Source organism: Patagioenas fasciata, chromosome Z (genome assembly GCF_037038585.1).
Source record: "Patagioenas fasciata isolate bPatFas1 chromosome Z, bPatFas1.hap1, whole genome shotgun sequence".
NCBI lineage: Eukaryota > Metazoa > Chordata > Aves > Columbiformes > Columbidae > Patagioenas > Patagioenas fasciata.
Genome location: NC_092560.1, coordinates 17,512,031 through 17,527,275, shown reverse-complemented (window position 1 = coordinate 17,527,275; position 15,245 = coordinate 17,512,031). Strand labels below are relative to the sequence as shown.

The following is a 15,245-nucleotide window of genomic DNA, read 5'->3' as shown; positions in this document are numbered from 1 at the left end:
TTTTTCTTACCTGTTATATAAATACATTATGCAGTCAAGCAGCATATAAGGGTCAAAACAAAACCAGCACATTAAGAGAAATCAAAGAAAGGCTGCTATAAATGTCACAAAACTAACACACAGAAAAGGGAAAAGAGGGGAAGAACAAAGTACTAAGATACAGTAATCTTGCATACAGAAAACCAGAATGACTGAAGTTCCTTGAACAAAATCAGGCATGAGAGAAGATAATGAAACAACACAGATGTCAGTCCACCTTTTTTCTCACGTTCAAAGACCCACAATTTATCTGCTGATAGCAATCTCCTTGCTGCTGTGACTTTTACACTGAATAATGAGAAACTCTGCAAGCAATTCAGACTCATCTCCTGCATGAAGAACTGTTTATTAAAAGGAAAAGTGCAGGAAAACTGTTGCAAAACAGAGCTTTCTTTCATATACCTTAAGTGCACTAACTGGAGGTTTTTCTCTGTTTAAAAGAACATGACCTGTCCACTTTGGGAAGATAATCCCTGAAGTGTATGATTCTATGACGATATATATAAGATCCTATTAAGTTTCTAAGGAATAAAGTGAAAAAATACACTTTGTCAAGAAACTAGCATAACCAGTCAGGATTATCTAAAGTAATAATAGTAATAACAATAATAATTTAAAAAAAAAGTCTCAAAAGACTGGTGTCCTTCAAACCTTTCCAAATTTTAAATACTATTTCTGTCCTTCATATTTCATTTACACTAAACTGAGTGACAGTTTTAGAGATAAAAGACTTCTGTTTTCTTCATGGAAAAACAAGTATGCCTCATCATAATGTGTCTACTTGCGCGGCAGCCTGTAGGACAGGTAAAACCATTCAGTCTCCTTTCGAAGTCATTGCACAGTCTTTGAAGAATGACAGAAACAGTGCCAGGTAGTAACAACTGATGGAAGCAGAAGCTTGAGCTGTATTTTGGTTTTAGTTTTTTTGTTTTGTTTTCTCCTGCAGTGTGAAGAACAGCTCTTGTAGAAATATAATTATAAGCCTCTTTCAGATAGTGCCAAAATACAACAGCTATGAGTTAGAACAAGCCACTGTTTCTCCCCTGCTGTGAAGAGCTGAAATAAAAATAGGATTCGATGTCTATCTTTGGATGTCCAATATGCTTTCCTGTAGCATCTCCCACAATATATTTATCCCCTAAATAGCAGCACATTTGCAATGTCTAATGTGTTTAAAAACTTATATAAACTTTAAAAAAAATATCAGCTCATTACATCATTAGTTTTGCTATTTAAAATATTTGTGTGTAAAAGTCAGAGAAATGTCTTACAGGATAAATGAGGACTAAAACTGTTGTTCCAAGGTACAACTCAATACCAACTGTTGCAGAAAATCTGCCTGCGTACATATAAATGTGAATAGGGACAACAGACATCTATGTACCTGTTGAACTAAATATCTTAATTAGTCCAATGTTTACAATGCAGAAATATTATATCACCTCTAAAACTTGACCTCTGATTTAATTTAAAAAAATTACATGTGTCTGGAAAAAAAAAAAAAAGTAGGTCAAACACAGTAAAACTACCTTTTAATATTCCACAAACACTGTTGACAAACATCAAAACCACAGACCTGAGAAAACAATACATATGGCTGATCTTCTAAATGCTGCTTCAAGTGAAGGAGTCTGACAGTGAGTCAGTGCTACTACATTCGTGCTAGTGGCAAAACATGACATATGAATCAGTAAACATCACAGTAAGCACATCAGTTTCACTATGGTTAAACCCACACACCTTTGCAGATGCCAACTAAAATCACGAGACCTTTCATTTATGTACCTGTCATATATGTGTAGCTGAAAAGAGATGTAAGAAATCAGCATTTAGGAACTCAGTCTAGATCATAAAATACTGAGTAATAACAGCCAAATCCACTGAGAAGCACGCATCAATGTGTATCAGCCCATGGAGGGATCTACATGTGAAGTCTGTTCTGAGAAGCTCCTCTGGATCTTCCTCACCAGAAAAAATTAAGGTAGTGAAATCAGACTTGCAAGGATGAGTATGGAATATGAAAAGCAGCACGCAGATGGACAAATTCAGTCAAGGAAACATCTACTTACATATTAAATAACTACTATTGCCACTGGACTTTCACATACACACCTGTGTATTTAACTGAGCAATAATCTAAAATTTCAAGTTAATCAAAAGTGTAGCTTTTCTTTCTACTTTTCAACAACCAAGTTGCTTCCAAGAAACACTGGCTAAATAATTTATAAAACTTCTTTTTCTGCAAAGGAAAACACTTATCACCTTTTTAGGACTTCATTAAAACAAATACATCAAAAAGTGCTGCAAACAGGGCATCAGCAGTTGAGTGGGATTAGATCCAATTAATTTAGTAGGCACAGACAGAAGCATACCCACTTCTGCACATATATGGATCTTCATGAGAAAGCTCACAGTAACATAAGGGGCTGCTTTTATAATGTACCAAAAAGAAGACAGACAAACCAACACACTGTTCAGACTGCCACATCAAGTTATATCACTGTTCATCCAGTGCAATGGGGCAAAGGATCCCATCAAATTAGGACATATGAAAGGGATAACTCACTCTTTAAAGTGATGTTGATGAAGTTTATGATAATTCTGCAGACTGGGTTATGATACAGTAGTATGTCTCAAGGTATGACAGTACAGAGAACCAAAGTATGAAGCAACATTGTGTACTTTATGATACTGCAGTTTGGGGCAAATTACGGTAAGGCCAACTGTGTTCAGATATATAGTGCTGGTTTTACATTTACAGTGGTGAGATTACAACACAAATCCATTAAAAAGCCATTATACATTTGCTGGTGAAGAACACATTATTGCACTAATATTCCCTTCCAGAGAGCTACCACCATCTGTTCCCTAACTATCACTAATCCCAGTGACCTGATGCTAAGGTCAGGTAATGTCACAAGTACCAGTAGAACCTCACATCTACACTGGCCTGCTGCAAACAGAACATAGTTTTTTCAGGAGGCTTTTATTTTTCTGAAAGGGTGGCGCCACGTTGTGAACATTTCACAAAAGAAGGGTCCCTCAGTCATGAAACTGAAATAAACCTTAGAACACAACAAAGTCTTCTCACTCTGCCTACCTACACAGCACTAGAACTGTCAAAAGACTCAAAAGCAGGGCTGACATCTCTTGCTCTTCACCAGAACTTTTATCAGAAACTTCCAGACAGTACCTCTGAGCAAAAAATAAATTAAACAGCTCAGGTGTAATCAGGGTACTATATTTAGTTACTGCTCTTTCTTCTATTAATTATTATGTTTGTTTAATATTCTGTTGAGTTACATTGCGGTGGTACCCTTTCTAGAGATGTTTTGAGACAGTGAACATTCGTAGCAGAAAATACAGTCATCTATTAAATCATTCAGGCTGTTTTCTGAAAAAAAAATTGTACCTTTTATTAATACTTTATTAATATATACCTATAGGCTTGGAGCAGGAACAGGGGAAATTAAAGGGTCACTCAGGGCTAATTAAAAACACCACACCAGATCACTTGCTCAAAGCAAACTGAGGAACTTCTGTTCACAAGATTCGTCCTTTTCAGTCTTTGTTAGGTCCTTCTTCCATTGCCAAGGACAATGACCTTCGCCTTTTGGGACAGCACTGATCCACTCCAGGGACAGAACCCCCGCTTTATAAATACTTGGCTATCTTGCGAACTTCCACTAAGGAAATACTCCTAATAGGTCTTTTAAAAAAATATCTTTGTCACTGCTTTCTTGCCACCCTTCACAGTTAAATTATTGAAATCTCCAACAAAGGTAAATATAACTATGGTAAAATACGAAATCTCTAGTCTTGCCACAGATACTATTTAGAATCTCTAGCCTTTTTTCTGTGCACAAGTCTCAAAATATAATTGGGCAAGCAGTCTACATCTGAGAGTCAGCTCTCCTTGCTTTGCTGGAGCTAATGTCTTTTTTTGAATTCTTACTTGCTATATAGTATTTAATATTGAATCTACACAAAGAAAATACTTAATATATTAACAGTAGTTTCACATGCTTAAATAATACATCAGTAAAGCAGCACTATAACCACACAACTTAGAAGATTTGTAACAAAGCAGCACTAATTTTTCCCAGACTTGTACATTACTAAAGGTTCTCTAATATCCCAGTTATTAAAAGGTTAAACGTAAATGCCTCAGAAAACTTTAAATGGAGAAAAAAACTATATTTCTTTTTCAGGAAATCTAGATGTCTCACTGATCCCTTGGTATTGATGCTAACCAGTTGGTACCCAATATTAAGGCCTAATAATCTTTCACCATTTACACTTAATTAATTACTCAGTATTTCTCTGTTTATGAAAGTAACTCACATTAACAAACAACTCCCCAAACAAACAAGCAAAAAACCTAGTAGGAAAAGCAAATTTCCAGAGAAATCTTCCTTAAGACTATGAACTGTACAAGACAGAGATAATCTACTAGATATACGTGTGAGGCTTAAACCATGGAAATTTAGACTTGCCTTAGTAAATTAATGAAACTGGTGCATCATACAGATTTGCTTTACACATTTGAAGCTAGAGACTGAAATTTTATATTTTGATATGTGCCCATAACAAGCATTTACATGCCAAGAAAGATTCTCACTTCTATTTCCACAAACACTTCATAAACTACAATAAACCCAAATACTAACTTCTGACACCATCAGAGAGGGGGAATTCTGTTCACTTGGATGGCCTTGTTTTCTTCTAATGCCAGCATGTATCATTAAGAAAATATAAAAATGTAAGATTAAATAAGATGTGTATATGGCTTTTGTCCAACAGTGCTTTTTTGATACTTCTTCAGGGCTGCAGGTAGCAGTGTTATGCTCTTTAAACCAGCATTCTTCAATTTGTTTTTCTGCTAATTTTCTTGCTGTGTTAACCTTGACACAGTATCATTGTTTCAACAGAGCATAATTGTTAATCAAATAAACAAACTGTTTATTTAAGTACCCCTGAACACTTCTAGACATGCATTAGTATTTAGATAGGTTATTAACTACTACAGCTCTAACCCTATAACAGGAAGAAAAGAATGACACCTTAAAGCATACAAAGCTCTTCAGATATAACATGCAGCTTCTACCAGCACATTCATGAGATTTACAGATTACAGCCTTATTCCAATTAAATAACTGAGCTAAAAATGACATGTACATGGAACTTCTGCAAAAAAGCGACAGAAAAAAAAATCTCGTAATTAATCTCTTAACAGCAACACACATGCTGTCAGCAGTTAGTGACTAAAAGTTCAGACTTCTGCAACAGCATCATCAGAGCTGTGTTGACGGCCAATTTTAATGCACATTTCTGGTTGGGCAAAGACAAACTGGGGGAGAGCACAGGAGAGAAAAAATTCTATATACACCTGGATACACCGAATACCAGGAAGCACACTTCAGTGGAACAGAGGTTTTGTACAATTTCAACAGTGCGCTGAGTTCTCATCCTTAATTTTTAGATTGAAAAATAAAGAAAAACCAAGCAAAACACTCCCATTTTTAAAATTACTTTCTTCTGTTCAGTAGTGGTCAGCCACAATCAGAATGTTCAACTGTGCTGTTGCCCTCCTATTGCTTAAAATACTGTAGTTTATATCGGTTCTTAATTAAAAAAAAGAAAAAAGGAAGCAAAAGTAATTCAATCACAGGAGAACTGTAAAGGCCTTTTTGTTCTTTAAGCTACAATTACATGCTTCAATCATAGTCAAATTTTCTTTCTTTCCCATGGAGTTTCCCCCAGTGTCTCAGTGCATCTGTTCCTAGCATTAGAACATTCAAGTATTTTTCCTCCACCTAGCTGCTCATTTTCATGAAGATTGCATTAATTTAACCCTCTTTGAATCAGACTAAGACAAATTCATCTAAGCTTCAGAGGCTAAGGGTGGTGGGTGGACAGACAGAATATTAAAACTTAACACACAAAAGTTTGTTTACATAGAAAAACAGGCTGGCAAAAGGTGTGGTTAAATATTCCTTGAAATAGGAAAACTAATACCTCTGAATCCCTGACACTGGAAGAAAACAGCAGAAGAACTTGTTTTCATTTTCTAAGCTGTCTTTGAAAAAGTTGTTTAATATAATGTCAAGTCATGGGACATTTCAGTTTGAAATTTGGACATGTCTCGAAGTTTCAACTGTGCAAGAGAGAAAAAAAACCAAACCCCACAACCACAGCCCCTCAAAGTCTTCCAAAATTTCAAGTGGTCTGCACCAAAAAAGAGAAATGCAGAAGTGAGGCAAACAAACAATTTAAAAATACAGAGCCAAGCAGAAAGAAGATGAAAAAGAAAGCTAAACTCCATACTACATGCACGTCTTACAGAAAGGAGGTACAGAATACATGCAGGAAAACAAGAATTAGTTTTCGTATATATTATTTTGCTAGGCTCAAACATACCAGAAAAATTCAGCAATCCTCCTTATACAACCCACAGTGTCCTGGCATTGCTCTAAAGGCAGAGACGTGAAATAGCCCTTTATATGTCATGGGATTTTGTTTGGGTTTGTGACTGGAAGCCATGAGACCTCCTGAAAGATACACCAGAAAGAGACTTTCTGTTGTACCCTGGAACTCCTATTTAAAACATTTCCAGAAGTGCCTGTCAAGGCATTAACCTGGTGTAGTGGAAGGGGCCCTGCCCATGGTAGGGGGGTTGGAACTAGATGACCTTTAAGGTCCCTTCCAAACCAAACCATTCTATGATTCTGAGTCAGCTCTTTGCAACTGTAAAAGCAATGTCAACTGAGACAACAGTCATACTGCTCAAGACATTCAGATTGGTCATCTTTAATTTATCAGTACTTATTCATCAGCGCTAGAGCCCTCAGTTCACGAAGACATGGATCTGTTGGAGAGGGTTTAGAGGAGGCCACAAAAATGAACAGCTCTGCTGTGAGGACACTATGAGAGAGTTGGGGTTGTTCAGCCCAGAGAAGACTCCAGGGAGACCTCACTGCAGCCTTTCAGTACTTAAAAGGAACCTATATGAAAGATGGGACAGAATTTTTAGCAGGGCCTGTTGTTATAAGAGAAGGTTTTAGACTAAAGGAGTGGAGATTCAGGCCAGACATGAGGAAATTTTTTTACAATGAGGGTGGTGAAACACTGGCCCAGGTTTCCCAGAGAGGTGGTAGATGCCCCATCCCTGGAAACATTCCAGGCCAGGCTGGATGAAGCTCTGAGCAACTTGATCTGGTTGAAGATGTCCCTACTCATTGCAGGGGATTGGACTAGATGAGCTTTGAAGGTCCCTTCCAACCCAAACTACTCTGTGATTCTATGTTTATTAGGAAAACTTAACCAGCAGGTGGAAAAAGTATGTTATCACTCTGCTAGAAAAATAATTCCCACTACAATATGTAGGTATTATGTTTCTTAAGATCAATGAATAAACCCTTTCAAATAAGTTTATTTGGACTCAAAATTGAACATATATTCCAGTAGAAAACAGACCTTTTAGATACCAAAATGCCTCTGCACCAAATATAAACCTATTTGAGGAGGAGTGGAAAATCTTTGAAAATTTTAATAGAAGCAATAAACTGTAAATTCTGTTGTCTTGCTAAATGAATACTTGACATTGCTTATGACAACCATTTGACTGAGAAAGACCTTCACAGAACAGAAACCAGCTGTCTTCTGACAAACAAGAAAGCCAACACGTGCTGAATAACATGTCACGTTTGTCCCTTTTTTCCTTTTTAATTCCTTTTTTTTTAGATAAAGTGCCTTCTGTGCCGAAAAATAAAGCCATTTTCCCCTCCCTACTATTCCTTCATTCACTACTTTTACCAGTTGCTCTTCACACTGCCTGGCTAACATCTCGAGTTTCCTCTAACTCTTCAAGGACTGAGTAGTAACTTGAGAAAAAATAATCAGCTAGCAGTCTTGAAAAACACTCCTAATTAACTGTGTGTTTATTACTGCTGCTCAGTCTCTTTTTTTCTCTAATGACAAGTCCCTAAATGCTGCTTTGCATTATCTACAATTAATTATGCTACCTCTAATCTGTAGCAAGCCAGGTCTACACAAACCCTCCTCACATGACACAGTCCCAGCTCAGCAAGTCACCCCTGTCTGCTTAACCACACTGGCAGCAGTTGCTTGTTTCCTACCATGAGTGCTGAGCACCCTCAAGAAAAGATGGTGCTGATCTCCTTTTTTCCATACAAAATGCCATTTCCCTCTCCTTAGAGAATTATTACATTCATGGCTGATAGAAAGCAAGGGCAATTCCGAAAAAATTAAGATACAAATATGATGTGTGCTTCAAGATATTCAAAAGTATTACTGCTCTCTTTTTAATGAAGCAAATAACAGCATCTGTCTGCTCACTGGTTTGGACACATGCTGCTCATTAGCATCAATACAAGTCAAGGAGCTATACAGATACCATATTATTACTATGCACACAGGATTGCCTCCCTTTATTACCATACACCAGAGATTTCTGACTGGTTACAAGAAAATGTGTGTACTCTCTACTTTGTACCAGGACACTTTGAAGGTAAATGGCTGACAAAGAAGATGCCAAACTGTAATTCTATTAAATAACTTGAAGCAGAATGTCACAGTCAATTACATACTTAAAGACTGAAAGCAGGCTCACATTTATAAACAAATAGTTCATTCAGGCTTTGCTTCGAAGACTGCTCCAGGCTTTCTGCTTATCAGAGACAAATGGCAAAGTGAAGAGTCCTGCATCACAACGTTTTGTAAAACTCAAAAGCAGAACTCCAGGGAGAAAAATCTAAAACATCTACAACATCATTGTAGCATGGGTTTTTTGTGTGTGTGTTTTTATTTCCCTGACAGCTTTTCTCATGGGAAGGCTGAAGTTCCTGCAATGTGCCACAAAAACATAGATATTCACTTAGAGATACTCTTTAGTGCCATGAAGAATTAAGGACCTCCCTGCACTGGTGCAGAAAGCAGAGGTGGGTACAAAACTGGAAGTGCCCAGAACCATCTTGGGGAAATTAATACTGAATATGCTTAGCACCTTTCTTAAATCCTATAAGAAAACCACGAGCCGTGACAGCAAAGCTCATTCTCATGCACCATAAATACTGAGGACTGTGACATGAACCAGTACTTGGTCAGCAGAAAAACTTGCCACTGAGCCCTGGCTGTAAAGGGTATATCTGGACCAGCAAGGCTGTTAGTCAGCCAACCCCGTGGCAGATCTCCTGGCTATGGGGCAACGTCTTCTGTTTTGACACAAGACAGAGAGCGCTACACACCTCTGAATGCTGGTACAAGGTCTGCTGTGTTAGAGAACGTGTCCTGTGGTCCCGATGAATTGAAAGTATGCAAACCTGGACTGTAGACACTAGTTACAATCTGATTTTTTAAGATAAGGATGTGCAGGGTAATCACATAATGGACAACGTATACAACAGTTTAGGTTATTTCATTGACTGAATCACAACTGGAGAGTAAGCAAGTCTAAACACTGAAGTGTAGATCTGCTAAAAACCTTATTTATTTTAGAATTATTTTGGAATATATTTACGAGAGAGTATCAAGTACTTACTCATAGCTTTTCTCTACAATTAATCTATGGACAGTAAAGAGTATTGAACTGTTTTATTTGCAGCAAATCTGAACTTTTTATCCAAATAACTCTGCAGTCCTCTTTTGCTGAGTGACACTAACACAAAGCAGTTCTGTAGTGTTATTTGATGCTTGAAGCAAATTGGAAAAAAACAAACCAAAACAAAAAACAGTAATCTATAACCTTATTTCTAGAAAAGCTAAAACTTGGTAAAAGATAATGGAATATTGATGTCCTACAGCTAATTTTGTCACAAACCGGGTAAGACTGACAGAAGTTGAATTCCAGAAGCTCTTTGTGTATTCATTAGTAATTTCATTTCCTAAAGCTTGTGTAAATGCATTTTAGGACAACTTGTGATGTTTCTGTAATTAAAACTTCACCTTTGATACACCCCAAAATATATTTCAAGACACCAGACCTATGGAAGATGCCAAATCAGTGAGATTTATTTCAACTTAATGAAAATAGAAGCTGGAAATATGACTTTGGTCAAGTAACTCTGCAAGTCAGTTCACTTCTTATGAAAGTGCAGTTGGTCAAATTTTCATAGGAGGTAAAATCCTACTGCCTCAAAATTGCTTTTGAAATAACTTCATCTTTTTGGACAACATACAGTTTAAGGTAAAGAAGCATATCTTAGCACATGAGTGAGCTTATTACATCTGCATAGACACCATGTAGTCCAGCATTCCAGCTTATTCCAAACAAATTCAAGACACTTAAGTTCACAGGAGTTACCCTTCTTGATAAAAACAGAGAAATGGCTCTTCTGGGGTAAGACACAAGGTGAAGGGATCCGCAGGCAGGCAAGAACACACAACGCAGCACATTTCAGGTGTATACTATAGAGTACAAGCACTCACAGACAATCTCCCAGCAAGACGCAATGGTATAAGCGCTATGTTGGACAGTCATGGCTGAAGTACATTCAAACACAACTCAAACCACACTCAAGCTGGCTCACAAGCATCTACGCAACTTTTCTTGAGATCTTCCTGTTTTTATCCTTATTGGGTTAAAATTAGACAGGCTCTAATCACACACAAGCGTGAAGTTTCATAGAAATTCACTTCAGAAAATGGTCATTTTGAAAGAACTTAAAGACAATTCAGCACTGTACATTCAGAATAAAGATAAAATGTGAAAGTAGGTCCCTATCTCTAGGACATCACAGTTTTCTGCAGTTGTTTAAGGCTACAGCCAAGTTACAAGTATTTCCTACCCTGTTCTCAGTGCAGTTTGGTTTATGGCACAGACCAAAGCCTAAGCAAGTTTTTAATGCCCAGTTTAGTTTTGGAACATGACAAAATATTCAAAGTGTACTATAAAATTTTTTCAGTGTTTATGCTTCCCATTTGTGACCCCAATCATAATAGATATAGTATAATAGCAAACCAATACATAAATCCTATGGGGTTATGGCATCCCTCCTTTATTGGAGAGGCTCAGGACTGAACTACTGAGACACTTGCCCCTTCAGTTTTTTCTTTTGCAGAGCCCCCTTCCATTGCACACATCATCAGACTTCTAGCAAAACAGTGGCGAATCCTCTACCCCATATACAGCCTTTACCTGCTAGAGTAGAGCATAGGTTGATCACGTTGGTAATGCTCATCTGCATTCAAGGAAGAAGCAGAAATTGTGGTTGCCAAGGAAGCTGCTTCAAACAGAGACGGAGTGCTTGGTACCAGATCTGGCCGGTGGCGTGAACCTAGTACTGCATACACAAAAATAAATAACACTAACAAATTTAATTTCAAATTTAATCCAAGAATCTTTCTGCAAATGCATGGAATCACACGGTGCTCTCAACAGCTTCCTGAAGCTTCTTAATATGTCTGAATTGATGAAAATGCAATATTCATGTTCCCATACCCACACTCTTTTGCCTTACAGGGTGAATTTCGGCTGCTAGCCAGTACATTCAGCAGAATACGGAGCAACTCCAAGGCCAAATAGTAAACAGTGGTATGAATATCTGATTAATTATTCTCATTTCTGGAGCTGATCTCACACTACCAGGGCCCAGTTTTCAGATGGGATTAGGCAGCTGGTTCTTCTTTGAGCCTGGCTGCAGGTGAGCTCTGAAAGGGGCAAAGTCTGTATCTCTTCAAAAAGACTCTGGGAACAATGAATTGAGCTTAAAAACACTTCCTGTGACATGTTTGGTTAAACATCTTGCTCCCAAAGGTCTGTTCTGCCCAATACAACTAACAGCTCTCTCCATGAGAACAACCTGACTGATGTTTTGAAAGATCAGACAGATTGGAAACTTTCTGGTTATAGGGCTGTTGATTTACGAGACATTACCTTCTTCATCAAGGCTGGCATAGCTTTGTCCTTCAGCAAGAATGCCACGCTTTTCATCTTTCCACTCGTGGCTAACCGCACACACTATTTCTTGTGATGTTGCCTTTAGGGCTGTGATGGAATTGCACCTTTTCTTTGAAGGTGAAGACTTTAAAGCTGCATTACCAAATGAGCATAAATGTTGAATGATGTCATCTTATCCCTCTGCACATCTTTAACAGCATAGAGAAAAGCAAGCCATCTATAAAGCTAGTGTTTCTGAAAACAGACAAAAAACATACCCAGATACAAACCTAATAATGAAATATTATACCAAAACTAGAGCCAAAGGCATTGTTATTTGATCTATGCGTGAGGTACTTTTTTGTTTTTCTAGGGTTTCTTACTGCTCATAGGATTAAAAGACATCAAGTCAGATAACCAACCTTGACATCAGTAAGTTAAAAATCTGCTATGGAGTATTGACCAATGTAATCAGAGACAGAATGATACACAAAAAAAAAAAAAAAAAAAAACCAACAAAAAAAAAAACCCCACACAACAGAAGATAGAAAAACTGAAAAGGCACTTGGAGTGTTGTGAGGGACTACGGTGGGTCCGTGGATTCCCTGACGGAGGGCATGAGAACAAAAATTAGCCTTGAAGATATGAAGGCCTACCCAAGAGAAAGATGGGAGTAAAGGAGTATCCGGAGATATCAAGGTGTACCCATGAGAGAGAAGGGAGTAGAAGAGTAACATTGATGATAGCAAAAATCACCAATGAGATGTTACTGCTATAACTTGTAACCACTAGTGAAGAAACACATGAATTGGTAAAACTGTATAAAAATGCACTTGTGGCAATAAATGGCATCTACTACTTTCATCCTGGAAGAACTTGGTCTGTGTCATTTGTCCATCTCAACCACGACAGAGTCTTCTGAGAGGTTATGATCGTTTCCTTGAGCTGTGAACTAATGCTATATAATGATGCATATGCTAGTGCAGAATTTCCGCTTCAGTGACATGTGTCAAACATCTTTTTTGGGTAGAAGAAATACTTCCAAAATGCAGACGGCTTGTACACTGAGGTATGAACATCCCCCTTTGTAATTCTTACTGTGGCCTGACTACTTAAAATGGCATTTTGGGTGAAACTCTAGGATATGACCACTGCCGCTACTACTGAAGCATGACTCTCATTTGTAGTTCTTCTCCAGAAGGCTGCCAGCAAGTTCATTTAGTGGTTTTCACTTGCCAGCTGCTGACCTTCATGCATTGGCTGCAAGGTTACTTCAGATAATAGCTTCAGCAATAGCTGATATTATGCTCTAATACAAAACTCAAATTAAATGCAAAGCCAGTTGGCTAAAGACTGAAGACTAGAGTCAGATCCACAGAGCTCCAGGATACTGTTAAAAACTAACATATTAGATAGCTGCTGAGCTAGCCTCTGCCCAAGGCAGTATCTACTTATTATGTTTTTTGTTATTATTTATGGAGGCTTGTTGTGGGTACTAGGGGGAAAAGCACACATTCAGAACAGGGCTAAGAGTTTACACTGAAAATGTTTAACTCAAAGTTTAGGAACAATGTTCCTGAAGGTAGGAACACTCCCAGTTATTTATTCTACAAAAGAATAACACATTTGAGCCATTAATCCCTATAGAAGTAGATGAATAGCCTTGTATGCAGAGCAGATCAAGAGTGGGATATTAAGACAGGGTAACAGCCTGGAAAAATGAGACAGACAAATTAAGATTAGAAAATGAGGCATCATGTCCTTAATTGTACATTTAGTTTTCGAATACAGAACAGATTGTATCTTGTGCTGACATAAATCTAGCAGTCAGAATTAAAAAGAACTGAACAAAGATGCAAATGTTCAGCAAACATACATGGCTGCATTAGACATTTATTTTGTCCAACAGACAGAAGTATCAAATTGTCTACTTCTTACTCTCTATAGTGCAGGGGAGTTCCTTTGAGCATCGTCTCAGACAACAGAGCTCCTACCAGTTCTCTGGCAAAATTATTCTAGGTTTTTGTGGACAGGGCCAGCGTTTCACAAGCTCACTCCAAATAGTTTGAGGTGGACAAGAAGCTGGGAGGGGATGCAGCTGGGACAGCATGATGTAGCCCCGCTTTCCTGGAGATGGCTGAACACCTGCCTGCTTATGGGTAGTGGATTAATTCCTTTGGTTGCACACACAGCTTTTGTTTTACCTATTCAACTCTCTTTAACTCAACCTAAGAGTCTTCTCACTCTCACTTTCTGATTCTCTGCCCTACCCCACCAGGGGGGCAGTGAGCAAGTGGCTGTGTGGGGCTCAGTTGCCCACCATAGTTAAACCACAACATACAGGAAGAATTTTGTTACAGAGGATCTATTTCCCTCCATCCTCAAGGCCTTAAAAGGACCTGCTGTTTCAGGTTCTGCTTTGATTTATAGAAATCAATTGATTTTGAGAGAAGTGACAACCAATTGTTGCTGCAAGACTTAAGCCTTTGGACAACTCTCCATAGCAGTATCCTTCTGTAGTGATGGCGGTCTTCTCTTGGTTTTTGTTCTTTCCCCTGTGTACTGAGTTTGCGTGGCAAGGCTTTGGTTGCAGGGGAGCTATAGGGGTGAATTCTGCAAGATGCTGCTAGAAGCTTCCTACATATACAACAGAGCCAATGCCAGCTGGCTCCAAGATGGACCTGCTGCTTACTAATGCTGAGCTAATCAGCAACAGTAATAGTACCTCTGTGATAACATATTTAAGAAGATGAAAAAAAATGCTGTGCAACCACAGCTGGAAGAGAGGTGTGAGAATATGTGAAATAGCCTTGCAGACACCAAGGTCAGAGAAGAAGGAGGGGAGGAGGAGCTTCAGGCATCAGAGCAAAGCTTCCCCTACATCTGTGGTGAAGACCATGGTGAGGCTGGCTATCACGCCCCTGCAGCCCATGGACATTAACTGTGGAACAACAATGCACCTGCAGCCCATGGAGGACCCCACACTGGAGCAGGTGGATGTACTCAAAGGAGTCTGTGACCCTGTGGGAAGCCTGCACTGGAGCAGGTTCCTGGTAGGAACTGTGGCCCCATGGAGACAGGAACCCATGCTGGAGCAGGTTTGTGACCCCATGGGTAATCCACACTGGAGCAGTCTGTTCCTGAAGGACTGCACTCTGTGAAAGGGACCCACACTGGAGAAGTTCGTGAAGAACATCAGCCTGTGGGAAGAACTTAGGTTGGAAAAGTTCACGGAGGACTGTCTCTCATAGGAGGGTCTCCACATTGGAGCATGGGAAGTGTGAGAGGAGGAACGAGCAGCAGAGACAGC

At 38.7% G+C, this 15,245-nt stretch overlaps 1 protein-coding gene across 9 annotated transcripts in view; it reads right to left on the bottom strand.

Moving 5' to 3' along the window:
- Window positions 1-15,245, bottom strand: part of PIP5K1B (phosphatidylinositol-4-phosphate 5-kinase type 1 beta) — a 114,031-nt gene that overhangs the window by 17,620 nt on the left and 81,166 nt on the right. For all 9 annotated transcript variants that reach the window (XM_071802083.1, XM_071802084.1, XM_071802085.1 and 6 more), the window contains 2 exons: window positions 11,933-12,088; window positions 11,195-11,339 (listed from right to left, as the gene is read on the bottom strand). In XM_071802083.1, the coding sequence (XP_071658184.1) occupies window positions 11,195-11,339; window positions 11,933-12,088 (301 nt within the window). The remainder of the gene's footprint in view (window positions 1-11,194; window positions 11,340-11,932; window positions 12,089-15,245) is intronic.